Source organism: Dunckerocampus dactyliophorus, chromosome 10, assembly GCF_027744805.1.
Source record: "Dunckerocampus dactyliophorus isolate RoL2022-P2 chromosome 10, RoL_Ddac_1.1, whole genome shotgun sequence".
Classification (NCBI taxonomy): domain Eukaryota; kingdom Metazoa; phylum Chordata; class Actinopteri; order Syngnathiformes; family Syngnathidae; genus Dunckerocampus; species Dunckerocampus dactyliophorus.
In genome coordinates, this window is record NC_072828.1 from 31769720 (window position 1) to 31789037 (window position 19318).

The following is a 19318-nucleotide window of genomic DNA, read 5'->3' on the forward strand; positions in this document are numbered from 1 at the left end:
CATACGGGCACCTCGTTGTGGGCGCGGGTGGGGTGTGTAGTCCGCTGGACGCGCCGAGCAATGATAAACACTTCGCGAAAACTACATTACCCACAATACCACAGTGAGCTGGCGTCGCCAAGCCACGGCGGAAAACAGGCACTGCACGCTTTCAAACACTTTGCTCGTTTGCGGTCATTAAAGAAACTCGTCATACCTTTCATTTACAAGCTTTGAGTCTGCATAGCAACTTTTTTGCACACGACGCATTGTTGAACCCCCAGTGACGATGTTCATGCAAACATTTGTTGTGTCAAAGCGCTAGCAGCGTCAGAGTATCAAACAATATTTTCCGTTTTTCCAATCAAAATGTATGCTGAAAACCAAACACTCGTATCATTTGCAATGAATTCATCTATTTATTACAATTTAAGGTATTATCGATCATATATTATGTGTATTTACGTTCTTATTTAGTTTCTTTTAAAATAGATCACCCTTGAACCTAAGTAAACCTAAAATGATGCTATTTGGAAATAGCAGAAAGGATACGAACGTGCAAATACAAAAACAGAAAAACTTCAATAATAAATAAAGCAAAATTTGTTCTTGATCAACAATCACTCCACACGCCATACTGTTCTCTGGTATTAGCATATCTAACTTCTTGTGTGGAGATTATGGGCTAATCACTATAAAAGCAACATTCACTTGCTAAATGTACTGCAAGAAAAATCAGTGAGGATAATCCATAATGTATAGAAAACATACAAATCCTTTATTTTTAAAATCACAAATATTCACGTTTGCTGATTAGTACATTTTCAAACAGCTAAAATGATGCATAAGACTAACAAAGAGAGGAGAAATATGATCTTAGGGTCAAACTAAAGTTTAAACACTTCCAGGGATATATGAGAACAACATTAAAACCCATGGCCTTTCAGTATGCAGAATGAAATGATGGAAGGGATCGAGTAAGGAACTCAAGCTAAGCACCAAGATGTGCCAATTCAAGAAACAATACAAGCAGCTGATGTTTGCTAAATGCAAGGAAAAGGTCTTGAACTTGTTATGTTATGTCTATTTGTATTGATTATCCATCCATGCATCTTCTACCGCTTATCCGAGATCAGATCAGGTCAGCAGCAGCTTAAGCAGGGAGGCCCAGACTTCCCTCTCCCCTGCCATTTCGTCCAGCTCCCCCCCGGCGGATCCCGAGGCGTTCCCTGGCCAGTTGGGAGACAGAGTCCCTCCAACGTGTCCTGGGTCTTCCCCAAGGCTTTCTACCGGTTGGGTTTGTCCTAAACACCTCCCCAGGGAGGCGTCCGGGAGGCATCCTGACCAGATGCCCAAGCCACCTCATATTGCTCCTCTTAATGCTGACGAGTAGCGGTTCTACTCCAAGATGACAGTGCTTCTCACCTTATCTCTAAGGGAGAGCCCAGCCACCCTACGGAGAAAACTCATTTCGGCCACTTGTACCTGCCATCTTGTCCTCTCGGTCACTACCCAAAGCTCTTGGCCATAGGTGAGGGTAGAACGTAGATTGACTGGTAAATTGAGAGCTTTGCCTTTCAGCTCAGCTCTCTCTTCACCCCAACGGATCGATGTCGCGTCCAGATCACTGCACACCCCGCACCAATTCGCAAAGGGAAACTACCCTCTTGTTCACCGGGTTAAACTCCAACATTCAGGCCACAAGCCGGGGCGCAATAAGAATTGCCACCCCTGCCCGTTGCCTCTCACTGCCGGCAACGCCAGAGCGGAACAAAGTCCATCCCCTCTCAAGTGGACTGGTTCCAGAGCCTTGCTGTGTGTTGAGGTGAGTCCGACTATAGCTGACTAAAGCTCAAGCTCCTTCCCCACCAGAGAGGTGACATTCCATGTCCGAAGAGCTAGCTTCTGTTGCCGAGGGCCCTCCCATGAATGGTGAGCTCATTGGAGTGGGGACTCATGTCGTCTCTTCGGGCTGTGCCCGGCCGGGTCCCATGGAACGTTGATGGAACGGGAGGTTCAGACAGAAGGTCTTTGTGTCTGAACTGCAGTCAGATGTTTTCTTGTTTTTCTTCTCCAACATCCTTGAGCCATCCAGTTCAAGCTCACACATGCAGCACAAAATGATAACAGTTCAGCAACAGTATACTGGCTCAAAAGAAGATGGTGCACGTGTACGTTGGTAAACCTCACTCCCTCTGCCTTGAGAGCACACGTGACTTTTGGCTGTGTGGTTAGCGCTCTCGTCTCCCGTTATGAAGGTCCGTGTGTCGATTCCTGATGTGGACGGTGCGAAACAGGGCGGGTTAAACAAATATATGATAACATGTATGTACATTATTCTAACACCTGGCCCACCAGAAGCTCGCTATCGTGCCCCCCACAGGCCTGGCTCCAATGGTTTGTTTCAGCATTGGGGTCTATTGAGCCACTAGCATGTTTAGTCATCCGGTAACTGTAAACATCATAAACATGATAACATACATGTTGGTAGATGTTAGTCATATCAGGTGTGTCACGCTCCGCATTACGTCTGCCGTGACAGGGGCTTTATTTCTGCTTTCTCCTTACCTTACCTTCTCCTTCCTTACCTACCTTATCTCACCCTGGGTGCTCTTATTTTCTAATTTTATACTAATGTAAAAGAGGAGGAGCTTGAGGTAAAAGAGGAGGAGCTTGAGGTAAAAGAGGAGGAGTGTGAGGTAAAAGAGGAGGAGCTTGAGGTAAAAGAGGAGGAGTGTAAGGTAACAGAGGAGGAGCGTGAGGTAAAAGAGGAGGAGTGTGAGGTAACAGAGGAGGAGCTTGAGGTAAAAGAGGAGGAGCGTGAGGTAAAAGAGGAGGAGTGTGAGGTAAAAGAGGAGTGTGAGGTAAAAGAGGAGGAGCGTGAGGTAAAAGAGGAGGAGTGTGAGGTAAAAGAGGAGTGTGAGGTAAAAGAGGAGGAGCTTGAGGTAAAAGAGGAGGAGTGTGAGGTAACAGAGGAGGAGTGTGAGGTAACAGAGGAGGAGTGTGAGGTAACAGAGGAGGAGCTTGAGGTAAAAGAGGAGGAGTGTGAGGTAACAGAGGAGGAGCTTGAGGTAAAAGAGGAGGAGTGTGAGGTAACAGAGGAGGAGCTTGAGTAAAAGAGGAGTGTGAAGTAAAAGAGGAGGAGTGTGAGGTAAAAGAGGAGGAGCTTGAGGTAAAAGAGGAGGAGCTTGAGGTAAATGAGGAGGAGTGTGAGGTAACAGAGGAAAAGCTTGAGGTAAAAGAGGAGGAGCGTGAGGTAAAAGAGGAGCGTGTGTTGGGAGAGGAAGAGAGCAGTCTGGTTGAGTCACCTGAAGGCATCAGAGCGTCACCCGCTGTCGTGGTGTCCACATCCACAGATGACATCAGCGGTGAGTAAAGCCATGGTAGAAGCCTACGCCCTCATGATTTTAGTCATGGGGACCTTCTTCTTGTACTTGTGTGGAATGCTGTGGGCTTTTTCCAACCCCAAAGTGAGTGGGGCAACGGAGCAGAGGACAAAGGGGGCCAGGATGCCAGCACCCGGTGCCTCTATGACCTCCTATGTCCACTTTCAGGACCGCCTGTGGATGGAACATGACGCCTCCAAGCATGTGGTGGACGTGTGATGACGTCTTTCTTGACCATATGTAACCCGCCTGCTTCACACTGCCCGCTCCGGGGCTTGAACACCTTTGTAATGGGAGATGGGAGTGCTGGCCGCACGGCCAAAAGCCGGACTGTCAACCGCGCGTTCAGCAGCTCTTAAAGCAGAGGAAGTGAGGGTTTACCAACGTACACTTGCACCGCCTCACAGGCTGTCATCCGTCCCACATACAAGCACATGAGAGTGGGCTGACTCTCTCAAGTGGAGCTTAAGGTCTTCCAGCACGTCATTTCAACCTATGGGAACATTATGCAAGACCTCAGTACGTGGCCACCACGTGATTATTCTAACAGACAGAAATGCAGCATCAGCATGTGCTGTGACTAGTTGGCAAAGCTTTGCTATACTCCATGTATGATACTATACTCCATGTATGATACTATACTCTATATATGATACTATACTCCATGTATGATACTATACGCTATATATGATACTATACTCCATGTATGATACTATATTGTATATATGATACTATACTCTATGTATGACACTATACTCCATGTATGATACTATACTCGACGGTGGTTATCAGCTTACTTTGTCAAGTCCGGTTTTGTGCGTGTTCACGTGAAAGGGGGCGTTTGATGTCATATTATTCTACTACTGCTGAAAAGTGAAGCGATCCCAGCCAGTGTATTTTATTAAAAAAAATGAGTACGTAATTACGTATATATAAAAAATAAGCTGTGGCCCGCAAATGGCCCCCAGGCCGCCCTTTGGATACCCTTGTTGTAAAGTATTGTCCCTGACAAAATGGAATATGGACGTGTGTGTCAGCATGCTGGACGGATGGAAGGACGACAGCAAAGCTTTTCATTTTTAATGAAGACACCGATCAGGTGTCGTCCGCAAAGCTAAAAGCAAACCAAGAGTTGCTCCCTCTGCAGGAAACCCGACGCCGTCTTTGAACGTCTTTGCACTTAGGCTGGCGCGCTGTTGCCAACTTGTCCACTTTGTCGCTAAATCTGGCAACTTTCCAAACCTTCTTGGCCACATTTTTCTCTCAAAAGCCACTAGCGGCAAATCTTACCACTGTTTTTGGCGTCCTTGGAGAGCTGCTATTTGGAGACTCGAAGGTGAAAGCACGTCTTGTTCTCTACTTTCTGTTCTCATGGAGCAGCACGTCCCGCCCCAAAACAGTCCCAAACCGTCAGTGCACAGTCAGCCTCCGCTGCACATGGAGAGCATCGTGACGCTCTACGACACCCCCCCATACTGTGTCCCTGAGTGATCCCGTAGCGTCTGAAGTAGCAATGTGGTGTACACAAAGAATACAGTAATCCCTCCATTATTGCGGTCAATTGGTTCCAGACCCACCCGTGACTCCTTACATATAAATGGAATAGCACAGAAAACCTGTTTACCTTCTAAATAGAAATTTTAACATGATTAGAGCCCCCTAGACATGAAATAACACCCCTATAGACACCGTCAATGTGGGTTTAAATTTAATTGGACGTAGTTATCTAGCAAAATACAAATAATAGTGGCCGGGTACAGTAGTAGACATTTTGACCATCACGAGCCACCGTACTGCTGGAGTTCAATGCAGAATAATCAAGTCTCACTGTGGTTCTTGTTTGTGGCGTTGCTTATTACTGAATGTCCACTACTACTTGGAATACTCATGTTGTTATATTTGCAAACCTTCGCGGCGGAGACCCCCCCCAACGCCACAAAACTGATAAACAAGAGCTGTGACCTAATGGACAACTTTTTTCTTGTCATATTTCAACTTTATTCTTGGAAAATAAATGCTGATTTTTCCAGTTTTGCTGTTTTTTTTAGTACAATCATATTTCTTAGCATGTTCTGTGGGTTAATAAAAAAACAGCCATGAGCTGCACTTTGGACACCCCCGGTTTAGTGGTGCAGTATAAACATTTCCATGTGCAAATCTGTAGAGAAATCCTGTGGCTGCACGAGTTTAGGCATCTGCACCCCTGTAAAGATCCCCTCCTCATCGTCATCGTCATTGAGTGAAAGAATCAGAAAGTAAAGAAAGAATTGTTGTAGAAACGAGTGCAATGATAGAATGATGTGAAATTGTTGCAAGCGTAGCATGTGTCCTTCTAGCTGAAGCTCTTTTCTCTGTGCACGATGCTATTCGGCACCCGACGCCACACACGGTTGCCATGGCGACACCTGCTGTTTCCCCGACACCAAAGGACAAGTTGAGAAGCACCACAGCTTGAAAACATCCTGAATGTGAGTATAATGGAAGTAAAATGAAGATGGAAACGTGAGGGTGGAAAGTACATTCAAGCCGTCCCATGTCGGTGTGGAACAAGAACAAGATGAAACGTGCAGAAGGTCACTCGCCGGCGTGTTAAGAAGAGAAACGCAAAGCAGCTTCCTGCTTGTGTCTAAGTGGTCACGGCGGCCTCAGGTTGTAAATCCAGAAGGGCCGCGTGTATTTCCTGGAAGGACGGCCTCTCCTTGGCGTTCCTCCTCCAGCAGCCCAGCATGACCTTGTAGAGCGAGTCCGAGCACGGGCCAGGCTGCGGCAGGTAGATCTGTGGGTTAACGGCAACAGGATTTAAGTTGTCTGCTTTGCAGTCGCTGAGGGTTTTGACGCTCACCTGTCTTTTCTGATCCCGGAAAAACTCCCCCGTGTTTTCTATGACCTGCTCGTCGGTGAGCTGGGCGTAGGGCTGCTCCTTGCAGAAGGTCAGGATCTCCCACAGCGTCACGGCGAAGGCCCACACGTCACTGGCTGTGGTGAACTTGCCCTGATGTCAGGAAAGTTTGTTTTATTCTTGCACCTGCAATGGCCTACCCTCCCCACCCTAGCACCTGTAAAGCTGACATCTTTCAAATGGCTGAAATCACATGCATGCTTTTTACATGCCAACACAAATGCAGCATATCTGCCATTCTCTACTCTACACTTGTGTCAAGCGTGTCAAGATGACTTGGCTGACTGCATGTGCCTGTTGGTGCAACCGCTGCTCTGTGGGAAATGATGACATACCATGTACAGCAATCCCTCCTTTATGGCGCTTCATTGGTTCCACACCCACCTGTGATAAGTCCATTCCACCAAGTACCATTCCTTCTTCACCAATGGAATATTTTGGTAGTTAGAGCATAGAACACCTGTTTACCACCTTCTAAATACACTTTTAGCATGATTAGAGCCCTCCAGACATGAAATAACACCCTTATAGTCACCTCTACACTCCTATTACCCCATAGAGTAGACATAATAGGAGAAAAGAAGACATATAAGACATACAGTAAATAAGGTCTAGATGCGTGTGTGAAGCAGCTGAAAAAGCAACCAAGCTCCAAGTAAGGTGGTCCTTAGGTGGTTTTCCACAGGGGATGCTTGAAGGGCGCAGTGGGAGAGAAGCGTAAGAGCGGCTCCTCACCAGCAGGATGCTCTCCCAGGACATCCAGCGGATGGGCAGCACAGCTCTGCCTCGGATGCGGTAGTAGTCACCGCTGTACAGGTTCCTGCTCATGCCAAAGTCGGCTATCTTGATGGTGAAGTTGTCGCCCACCAGGCAGTTGCGCGTGGCCAGGTCTCGGTGGACAAAGTTCAGCGAGGAGAGGTACTTCATGCCTGACGCTATCTGAGCCGCCATGTGGCACAGCTTGCTGAAGCTGCAGAGAAGGAGGAGAAGGAGGAGAAGGAAGAGGAGAGGCGTGAGCTGGAGGCAGGACTGTGAGGACAGAGGACTCACCTGACCGTGGGCGCTTTGCTGAGCAGCGCCAGCTGTCCCTCCGGCTCGTAGCGGGACAGGAACTGGTTGAGATCGCCGTTCTCCATGTACTCTGTGATCATGCACAGAGGCTCGCTGTAGATGCACACGGCCAGCAGGCGAATGATGTTGGGGTCCTTCAGGCGAGACATGATCTTTATCTCTTTCAAGAAGTCATTCCTAAGGACATGAAAGGACGTCCTGTTAGCGGTGGCCTCATGAAAACACACCCACATCCACGCCTTCTGTTCCGCGTCTACGCCACCGACCCCACAACTTCCTTCCTTTGGAGGATGACCTTGAGAGGGCAAGATGCCGCCTCGCTGCACTAAACGCCCACTGAAGAAACGTATCACACCATACCTGGCATTCCTGTTGGCATCACAGCGCAGCATCTTCACCGCCACTAAAACACACTCCTTCTCCTCCTCCTCCTCCTCCTGCAGTTGAACACCTTCACTCAGAAACTCCTGCATGCCCTCTGCCTCACAAAGGTGCACCTGAAAGAAGAAGAAGAAAGAGGAGAAGCAGGAGGTGGAAAGGAAAAGGAGAAAAGAAGAATGAGGAGAAGGGGGAAGAGGAAAAGAAAAAGGAGAAGAATTAGAGGAAGGAGAAGGAGAAGAACAAGGAGGAGGAGGAAAAGGAGAAGTTGTATTTTTTAGTAGTGTCCCTTGTGCTCCTTCATTGAAAGTGTGGTGAAAAAGAAGCAACCTCTCCAAACTGTCCCTCTCCCAGCTTCTCCTTGAAGGTCAGCAGTTTTCGGGGGAACTCCTCCACGGCCACGTCCTTCCCTGAGAGGAGGTCCATGGTGAGGGCGGGGATGGCGTAGGTGTTTCCGCCGGTCACGCCTTGCAGGTTGACCACGTTTGCCTCAGCATAGTGAGGAGCTCCGTCTTGGGCGGCGGCTGTGGTGGATGCCACCGTGCTGCTGGAGGCTGCAGGATGGATGCTGTCATTCTACACTGTGTGTGTACACTTGTATCTACACTATGTGTGTACACCTGTATCTATGTATGTACACTTGTATTTATGTGTGTACAACTGTATCTACACTATGTGTGTACACCTGTATCTATGTGTGTACACCTGTATCTACACTATGTATGTACACCTGTATCTATGTGTGTACACCTGTATCTACACTATGTGTGTACACCTGTATCTATGTATGTACACCTGTATCTATGTATGTACACCTGTATCTACACTATGTGTGTACACCTGTATCTGTGTGTACACCTGTATCTACACTATGTGTGTACACCTGTATCTATGTGTGTACACCTGTATCTACAATATGTGTGTACACCTGTATCTATGTGTGTACCTCTGTAGCTACACTATGTGTACACCTGTATCTATGTGTGTACACCTGTATCTACACTATGTGTACACCTGTATCTACACTATGTGTACACCTGTATCTACACTATGTGTATACCTGTGTCTGTGTGTACACCTGTATCTACGTGTGTACACCTGTATCTACGTGTGTACACCTGTATCTACATGTGTACACCTGTATCTATGTGTGTACACCTGTATCTACACTATGTGTGTACACCTGTATCTATGTGTGTACCTCTGTATCTACACTATGTGTGTACACCTGTGTCTACACTGTGTGTACACCTGTGTCTACACTATGTGTGTACACCTGTGTCTACACTATGTGTGTACACCTGTGTCTACACTATGTGTGTACACTTGTGTCCACACTATGTGTGTACACCTGTATCTATGTGTGTACACCTGTATCTACAATATGTGTACACCTGTATCTACACTATGTGTGTACCTCTGTATCTACACTATGTGTGTACACCTGTGTCTACACTGTGTGTACACCTGTGTCTACACTATGTGTGTACACCTGTGTCTACACTATGTGTGTACACCTGTATCTACACTATGTGTGTACACTTGTGTCCACACTATGTGTGTACACCTGTATCTATGTGTGTACACCTGTATCTACAATATGTGTACACCTGTATCTACACTATGTGTGTACCTCTGTAGCTACACTATGTGTGTACACCTGTATCTACACTATGTGTGTACACCTGTGTCTATGTGTGTACACCTGTATCTATGTGTGTACCTCTGTATCTACACTATGTGTGTACACCTGTGTCTACACTATGTGTGTACATCTGTATCTACACTATGTGTGTACACCTGTATGTATGTGTGTACCTTTGTATCTACACTATGTGTGTACACCTGTGTCTACACTGTGTGTACACTTGTGTCTGCACTATGTGTGTACACCTGTATCTATGTGTGTACCTCTGTATCTACACTATGTGTGTACACCTGTGTCTACACTATGTGTGTACACCTGTATCTACACTATGTGTGTACACCTGTATCTACTGTATGTGTGTACACCCGCATCTACACTATGTGTGTACACCTGTATCTATGTGTGTACACCTGTATCTACACTATGTATGTACACCTGTGTGTGTGTGTGTGTGTACACCTGTGTGTGTGATGTGTACCCGTGTGCATGTGTGTGTGTGTGTGTACCAGGTTGTTGTGAGTTGGGTGCCAGGTGGGGCAGCTTGCAGATGATGGTGGAGGGTTCCTGGTAGTGGGGGGCCTGCAGAGGAAAGATGTGCTCGTAGGTGGACTCTTGTTCGTTGCTTCTACTGGGCTGGTTGTGGCTGTAGGCAAATGTCTCGCTCTGTATTAACAATAAAACACAATGACTGGACTTCCTGGGGCAGCACAGGGCTAAGTATTTAGCAAGTAAGGAAGTATTTAGTAAGTAAGTCAGTCAGCATTTAGTAGTAACTAAGTGTTTAGCAAGTAAGGAAGTATTTAGTAAGTAAGTATTTAGTGAGTATTCAGTAAGTAAGCATTTAGCAGTAACTAAGCATTTAGTAAGTAAGTAAGCATTTAGTGAGTAAGTAAGTAAGCATTTAGTAAGTAAGCAAGTATTTAGTAAGTATTTAGTAAGTAAGTATGTGGTAAGTAAGCATGTAGTATCGTCCCGTGTCAAATACAATCATTCACATGCAATCAAATAATGAGCTTCTGATGAGCTCAAATCATCTCTGAGGCTATTGGCATCATTGCTACAATTAGCTAAATACCAATTAGCTTCCTCCCTGGGGGTGTGGTCTGCTACAGTCACCTAATTAGCATTAGCATTAGTATGCATATTCATATCACTCCATATTCATACTAGTGTGTACAGCATAATGCCCATGCAGTATCTGAAATACAGTAGTGTATACAGCTAGTCTGTACATATACTTTGTATATTCACATTGTTTAGTCACAACTACATAATCACAACTATTCAGAGCAGATACTGTACACAAACGTGTACATTTCTCTACAGTCATGAAACAGACCCACACAGTACTTGATAGAACTCATAGATGTACTTGGTAGAACTCATAGATGTAATTGATAGAACTCATAGATGTACTTGGTAGAACTCATAGATGTTCTCATCCAGTAAGTGCTCCTTTATGACGCTGCATTGCTTGGGTGATTGTGGTTATGATGAAGAAAAGCATGGAAATGTCTTCTGGACACCTCAGCTCTTCTTGCCGCCATCCTTCTATTTGTCCACCCGTCCAAGACGTAGCTTAGCAGGAAGTCCAACAATGACAACAATGAAGAAATGAGGATGCTCTCCTCATTTCTTCTGTAAATCCTTCTTGTGCAAGTTCAATTGTTGTTTGAAACGATTGTATTACATTATTTTTATATTTATTGAATCATATATTTTAATGTCATGATACAAATATGACATTATTATAAAACAACTATAATGATATGAAGTACAACTTTGTTAAGAATAGAAATGATTTGATCAATCCTAATGACTGAATAAACACATAATGTGATGATCTCATCTGAAATGATAGAAAGTGATTGTATTTGAAATGTATTTATACATAATTACTTTTTAAATGATAGAAAGTGATGGTATTTGGAATGTACTTATACATAATTACTTTTTAAATGATAGAAAGTGATGGTATTTGGAATGTACTTATACATAATTACTTTTTAAATGATAGAAAATGATGGTATTTGAAATGTACTTATACATAATTACTTTTTAAATGATAGAAAGAGATGGTATTTGAAATGTACTTATACATAATTACTTTTTAAATGATAGAAAGTGATGGTATTTGGAATGTACTTATACATAATTACTTTTTAAATGATAGAAAATTATGGTATTTGAAATGTACTTATACATAATTACTTTTTAAATGATAGAAAGAGATGGTATTTGAAATGTACTTATACATAATTACTTTTTAAATGATAGAAAGTGATGGTATTTGGAATGTACTTATACATAATTACTTTTTAAATGATAGAAAATTATGGTATTTGAAATGTACTTATACATAATTACTTTTTAAATGATAGAAAGTGATGGTATTTGAAATGTACTTTTACATAATTACTTTTTTTTACATGGTTATTTATCCATAATTACTTCGTTACAAATGAAAACACAAATGCTGTCATCATTGAAATCATCCTAATCGTGGAAAAGGAAAGCTGAAGAAGACTTTCTGATTGAGCAAAGGCAGCAGCGACTCACCTTCTCTAGCATCTTCTGCCACACCTGCCGCCACAGGATGATGACGATGATGATGGCCACCAGGATGAAGATGATGGCCACCAGGCAACCAATCAGAATACGAGTGGTGCTGTCGTCCACTTTGTGAGTGGGGTCATCCTCTGGGGGCAGGGAGAGGTGTCGTTTTGACTTTGAGTGGAAGGTCACACGCGTACACACAAGTGCAACTTGCAGCTGCACGGGCAGTACGAGTGATACCATCAGTTATCAATTCCATATGCAAACGACCTTGACCAATGCAAACAGCGTGTTGCTGAAGGGCTAGCGTGGAAAGATGGCCACCAGATGACAGAGTACGTGATCCTTTTATTGGAGGCTTTTTCTTACTTGGACATCAGCAGTCCAGCTAAGAGACGTGCACTTTGACCCTGGGACACACCCATGCCTGTCTACACGCAACATACGCTACACACTGCATGACACACAACACATTACACAACATACTCTACACACTGCATGACACACAACACATTACGCTGCCAAACGAGCATTAAAGTCAGAAGACAAGGAGGTGAGATGTTCACTCACCTGGCTGAAGGACGGGTGGAAGGCCTGCCTTGGGAGGAGCCGGCGTTGTGTTATACATGGTTGTGTTATACATGGTTGTGTTATACATGGCCATGTCTGGAAAACACAACAAGACTTGTCAACGTCATGTCATGCTAGCTAGCTTACAATACATCCAACATCTACTGTGTGTACTGCCCTAATATATACAGGTAGTATATGGTCTATACTGTATACTGTATATCTGCCCCAATAGTATATACTGTATATCAGTATATGGTCTATATACTGTATATATACTGTAGTATATGGTGTATATATAGTACAGTCAAACTTGTCTATAGCGGCCACTAGAGGGAGACTGCAAAAGTGGCTGCTATAGACAGGTGGCCTCTATAGACAGGTTGGCGTCCAGTTTGAATGTTGACCAGTAGAGGAAAAAAAAAAAAAATGGGGGGGGGGGGGGATAATGTTGACCAGTAGAGGGCACTGTGGGACCACCACACACAGAACAAAGCTGTGCTAGTAATGTCTTAGGCTTGTTTTTAATATTTTACTTTTTATACGGCAGAGTGTCATTACAACTTTAGTTCATCAGGAAGTGATGGGAAGTGACGGTGGGCGTCCCGAGCAGGAGAGCTAGGCTCAGTGCTAGCTGTGAGTTTGGAGAGAGTTGGGAAGTGTGTTTATGTTGGCGTGGATGTAAAGTCCTGCAGTGTTCTCCGCTGTTAATAAAGCCATTAAAGTGCATCGGCGACGTGAGTCTCTCCTTCCCCACAACAAGCGGCATTACAGTATTGACACACATTGTGCACATTGTCTCACACCAGGAAATAAATGGTGTCACTTGTTACAGGCATTGGCTGGACAGCTATGTAGTGGGGCTTGTTTAACCTTTGTCTTGTGGGCAAGCAGGAAGGAGAGACGATAAAGAGAGATGTGTGTGTGTTCTGAGCTGCTGTCTGGTGGCCGCGTTCAATAAATAAAGTTGGCAGAAGCAACAGGAGAAGTTTCCTTCTTTGCTTCGGAGCTGAATAACACTGACAAGTTAACAGACTAGTAGCGAACGGAAAAGAAGACGGCTTTGTTTGTGTCAAATACAGAAGATGAGGACTTTGATGGATTTGTGGATGAGAATTGATAAAAAAATAACGTGAGTACATTCTAAAATAAGTAAGTACAACCGAACTCAGTTTTGCTACCGCTGCCACATGCATGCTAGCGTATTTTTTTTTTTATTGTAGCGTCACTGGGAGCACGTCCTGTTCCCAGCCTACTTTTGCGGTAATGTTTTGGTGCAAATGCTCTAAAGTTACATGTTTGACCAGGAAATCAAGACGGCATTTTATGTGGAACACCTGACAGTTTGTGTGGATCTTGTGAATGATTGTGACTGAGCTAGGACTCAGTAATTAAAGTCTACACACGACAGCTTCATAGTATATAGTATATGGTGTATATATAGTATATGGTGTATATGGCGTATATATAGTATATGGTGTATATATAGTATAAAGTATATGGCGTATATATAGTATATGGTGTATATATAGTATATGGCGTATATATAGTATATGTTGTATATACTGTATAGTATATGGCGTATATATAATATATGGCATATATATAGTATATATAGTATATAGTATATGGCGTATATATAGTATATAGTATATGGCGTATATATAGTATATATAGTATATGGTGTATATATAGTATATGGTGTATATGGCGTATATATAGTATATTTCGTATATTGTTTTGAGAAGGGTATAAAAAGTGTGTCGACCTGACTGGAAGGTGATTTCGCTGAACAAGAGCCAAGCATCTGCAAAGTAGAAGTGGCACTTGATGGCGCCGGCCATGTGGTTGGCCAGGTGGACCGTGACGAAGCGTGCGCTGGGGTCGGTGTCGTCCACGGCAGGGCTGAAGGAGAGGGGCGTGGCCTCCCAGTCCGCCTCGGAGCGGAAGTAACAGACCACCCGGCGGAAGGCTTTGACGTTGCGTGTGAACATGTTGTTGCAGTGAACCTGTGAGTCGCACAACAAAGACCTGTGACGCCGTCGCCTAAAGACTTCTGACATCCCGTGGCGGCGTGGCGGGCCTCACCATCATCGTGGTGAAGTTTCGTATGCGATCAAACTCAAACATGATCTCCACGTATCCGTCGGGGAAGCTCTGATTACTCCAGCCGACATAGTCGTATCCCGGCCACACGTTGTAAACGTGACCCTCCGTGAAGTCGTCCAGCCCGCACACTCCGTCTGTCAGCTGACCCAAACCCTCCGTCATGCTGGGACACAAACAGGCAGGAAAGATCTTCAATTATTGAATCAAAAGACATGAAAGTGCAGTTTGACTTGGAGGTCGTGCAAAATAAGCGTGAATAATAATGAACATTTCACCTTTTTATCTAAATGATTCCAACAAAGTGCATGCTAACATGCTAACCTAAGCACTAGTCCACCAAAAGGCCCACATGCTAACCACTAGTCCACCATGAGGCCCATGTGCTAACCACTAGTTCACCAAGAGGCCCACGTGCTAACCACTAGTCCACCAAGAGGCCAACATGCTAACCACTAGTCCACCATGAGGCCCACGTGCTAACCACTAGTCCACCATGAGGCCCACATACTAACCACTAGTCCACCACTACTCCACATGCTAACCACTAGTCCACCATGAGGCCCAGATGCTAATCACTAGTCCACCACCACTAAACTAAACCAAACCAAACCAAACTCCACATGCTAACCACTAGTCCACCACTACTCCACATGCTAACCACTAGTCCACCCTAAGGCCCACATGCTAACCACTAGTCCACCACTACTCCACACGCTAACCACTAGTCCACCATGAGGCCCACATGCTAACCACTAGTCCACCACTACTCCACATGCTAACCACTAGTCCACCATGAGGCCCACATGCTAACCACTAGTCCACCACTACTCCACATGCTAACCACTAGTACACCCTAAGGGCCACATGCTAACCACTAGTCCACCACTACTCCACATGCTAACCACTAGTCCACCATGAGGCCCACATGCTAACCACTAGTCCACCACCACTAAACTAAACCAAACCAAACTCCACATGCTAACCACTAGTCCACCCTAAGGCCCACATGCTAACCACTAGTCCACCACTACTCCACATGCTAACCACTAGTCCACCATAAGGCCCACATGCTATCCACTATTGCACCATGAGGCCCACATGCTAACCACTAGTCCACATGCTAACCACTATTGCACCATGAGGCCCACATGCCAACCACTAGTCTACATGCTAACCACTATGGCACCACTAGTCCACATGCTAAACACTAGTCCACCACTTGTCCACATGCTAACCACTATTGAACCACGAGGCCCACATGCTTACCACTAGTCCACCATGAGGCGCACATGCTAAAAACACTAACTAGTTCTAGGGCTGCACAATGATTATTGGACCAATATGAGGGGAATAAAACCCATGGAGCGCACAAAAAAACTGAGCAGCCACCTGAAACGCCAGCGCCACGTGTTTGAAAAGTGCAAAAGGTTTGCCAGAGATCTCCGTGGCGTCACACCGGCTGCTCGGAACGTGTGCCCGAAAACGGTGCACATTGCTGGGCCACAGCAAGTGGCTCCTCCTGCTCTATACTCTGGTTCTCCTGCTAGTAGTGATGTGCTAGTAGTCATGTCATCATATTTCTTGAGTTGTTCCAGTCCTTCTTACCTCCACGTGTGCACAAACTACACTTAAATCTAAAGTACAAAGGTGAGCGGTATCGTATCGGTGATGAGAAGCTGAAAGTTATTGGTATCAGTTTGGAAAAAAAAAATATTGTGCATCTCTGCTAACTTGCCAAAACCAAAAAACAGCAGCCATCAAGTATACGAAATTCTGTATAAAAACATCTGCTGTCCTTTTCTGAATGTCAAATATTTGGCTCTTGTTGAGTATGAGCATGAGCATGAGTATGACCATGAGGAATATGAGCATGACTATGAGCATGAGTATGACTATGACTATGAGCATGTGTAGGAGCATGAGCATGAGCATGACTATCATTATGAGCATGAGCATGAGCATATTTCTATAGTTTGTTTGCACACAGTGGCAGGCTGTAGGCCACTGCTGTAGCAATGGACTATTAGGATGTTAGAATGTCTTGTGTGAAAGCCTCGGCATCCTCCCGACGCTAAGCAGCATCTTCAAATATGAAGCAAGGCTGTAAAAATGATCACCAGCAGGTGGCAGCAAAGAGCAAAGCAGTTGAGCCAAGGACATGAGCCACTCTCACTGCTGCCATCCAATAATAATCACGACTCAGCTTGGAACCCGCTGTGTGTTTGCCGTCACCATGGCCACCGGGCAACAACAAGAAGGCGCGTGATGACGGCAGATGACGTACCTGTAGATGACAGCGCCGTCGTAGACGGAGTCGTTGAGGTAGACGGTCTGCTCGGGTAAGTTCATCTGCTGGCCCGCTGGAGCATTGTAGGACACCAGCCCATCTGTCAATCAAAGAAGATGATCAGCTGATGCTGTTGCCACGGTGACGTCGGTTCCTCCTACCCAGCCACCGGCAGCCGTACAGCTCCACTCTCATGCACACGTTCATGGAGTGGTCCGTCACGGGCATGAAGCGTACGAAGCGGGCGACGATGGGGGGCTCCAGGTCCTTGAGCACAATGTCATAGGCGTTCCTGTTTCCCTCAATCACCTGCACACACCAAAACACACAGGAAGTACAGTCAAGCCTCCTTGATGGCGCTTCATCGCTTCCGCACCCCACCCTCGTAAATCCTCTTCTGCAAAGTAGGATTATTTATTTAGAAATCAAACATTTCTGTACTTACAAAACCTGTTTACCACCTTCTAATTATGCTTTTTTAACATGATTAGAGCCCTCTAGACATGACATAACACCCCTATAGTCACCTTTACACTATTACCCAATATAGTAGACATAATGACAAAATAAGACATATAAGACGTAGAAAACCTGTTTACCACCTTCTAAATATGCTTTTTTTTTAACATGATTAGAGCCATCTAGACATGAAATAACACCCCTATAGTCACCTTTACACTCCTATTACCCCATATAGTAGACATCATAAGACAAAATAAGACATAATTCATTTCTTTATTGACTTGTGTACGTTATGTTGCTTTGTTTTCATAATGACTTCTAATGATTAGGTTGAGGTGTAACAAGAGTTGAGCTCGTCACCACCTGTTCTGAAGAAATCCACCAAACAGAAGACACACCTGCCAGGAGATACCTCAGCCCTCTAAACCCTGAGTAGCCCACATGGCTAGGAGGTGTTTTCGGTATGTCCCATTACGTTTCTTTTGATGTGTTTTTATATCGTTACAATGCAGAGAAAAGAGAAAGACTACGTTCATGTCTCACATAAGGATTGCGGCTGGGGGGCTACATTCCTAAAAAAAGTGCACTTTTCCTTTAAGATTTTTCAAGCTGTCAGTCAACTGCTGATGACATCATAGACAGGTGACGGAGCTGATTTCCTGCTTCCGAGTACTAGCAGGCTAACAGGCTGCTCACAAGGAGGTTTTGAGATAAAACCGATCGATTAAGAACACGTTAGGGCTAACTAACTAACATGACGAGACGCATGCCGTACTGTACGCTAACTTTGGTGTCCGTTTTCCACGTTAACCGAAAAGCGAGCTGACTGCGACATACGCTTACTGTCCGTCATCGTGCAATCACGGCCAACATCTGACGTGATGTAGAAAACAAGGAGCATGTCGCCACCCACCTGCTTGCCCTGCCGGTTCCTCCAGGAGATCCAGCGGCTGCCATCGCGGCTGTACTTGATCTTGTACATCTGCGCAAACTCGTTGCCCATGCCCCCGGCGTGGCGACCCTGGGTGCCCACCAGGGTGATAAAATGGAGCGAGCGCAGGTCGATCTGCAGGAACTCCTTCAGGTTGTCCGGCTCCACCGTTATCTCCGGACACCACGCGCCGTCGCCCTCCTCAAAGTCCAACCTGGGAGGTCACCAAGAATTTCACAAATCGTCTTTCCAACACGAAGACGTTTCAAGGTTCTTACAAGCGGCATCAGTGGCATCCTGGAAGTTCAGCCAAGATGCCTCATCATTTCAACATATTCCAGTCTGCCTCCTGCCCTCCCAAGCATGGAACATTGTTACCCAGGCCATGATTGGCTTTTTCACAACAACTTTGGCTAAAATGTTGCCTCGGTGTTGGTGCACTCTTGCACGTTTGTTCTGTGCAGCATCGTTCCATGAAACAAAGCAGCTACAAGTTGCTGACTCGCTAACTGTGCATTTTTCATTCAAATGTGGCTGCTAAATAAGCTGCCATGAGGCCAAAGAAAGTTGCGTGTGGCAGCAATTAGATTCAGACGGTGAGAAACGCGATTGAATTCCATCTGAGCAGGATGTGCAGGAAGTCCGCATCAGCAATGACTTGCATCCATTCCTCTTTTCCAATCATTTCACATCGTTTCTGCATGTCTAGCTATAATTCTTCTTTAGAAATACAATGTAGTTTGTCTTCATATGTTCGGGTGCTCATCATGGATTCATTGGGTTTAAAAATTGCATGGATTTTCAAATGTTTTGGGTTTAGTCAGACCTTTTAGGAAGAATTGACGAGAAGAAGCACAAAATATTTCAAATTACAAAGGAAGAACGTTCAAAAAGTGCCAGCAAAATGCTTACTTGTTCAGTTTTGGAATGAAAACAATATTTTGAGGAAAAATGGGCCCGCTAAAGCAGGGGTGTCCAAACTTTTTCCTCCAGTGAGGGCTACAAAGTGACAAATAAAAGGATGCAAATTTGATGTTCTGTA

General features: G+C 45.0%; 1 protein-coding gene across 7 annotated transcripts in view; it reads right to left on the bottom strand.

Moving 5' to 3' along the window:
• Positions 1–4998: 4998 nt before the first annotated feature.
• Positions 4999–19318, bottom strand: part of LOC129189104 (discoidin domain-containing receptor 2-like) — a 30080-nt gene continuing 15760 nt past the window's right edge. For 4 of the 7 annotated variants that reach the window (XM_054790447.1, XM_054790448.1, XM_054790446.1 and 1 more), the window contains 14 exons: positions 18259–18490; positions 17045–17192; positions 16881–16983; positions 14576–14759; positions 14256–14496; positions 12488–12583; positions 11921–12060; positions 9868–10024; positions 8044–8267; positions 7696–7832; positions 7315–7512; positions 7000–7234; positions 6208–6357; positions 5002–6141 (listed from right to left, as the gene is read on the bottom strand). In XM_054790447.1, coding sequence (XP_054646422.1) covers positions 5992–6141; positions 6208–6357; positions 7000–7234; positions 7315–7512; positions 7696–7832; positions 8044–8267; positions 9868–10024; positions 11921–12060; positions 12488–12583; positions 14256–14496; positions 14576–14759; positions 16881–16983; positions 17045–17192; positions 18259–18490 — 2395 coding nt within the window. In that variant the 3' untranslated portion in view covers positions 5002–5991. Of the gene's footprint in view, positions 6142–6207; positions 6358–6999; positions 7235–7314; positions 7513–7695; positions 7833–8043; positions 8268–9867; positions 10025–11920; positions 12061–12487; positions 12584–14255; positions 14497–14575; positions 14760–16880; positions 16984–17044; positions 17193–18258; positions 18491–19318 lie in introns of all 7 variants that reach the window. The other 3 variants (XM_054790449.1, XM_054790450.1, XM_054790452.1) reach the window with 3 other exon arrangements.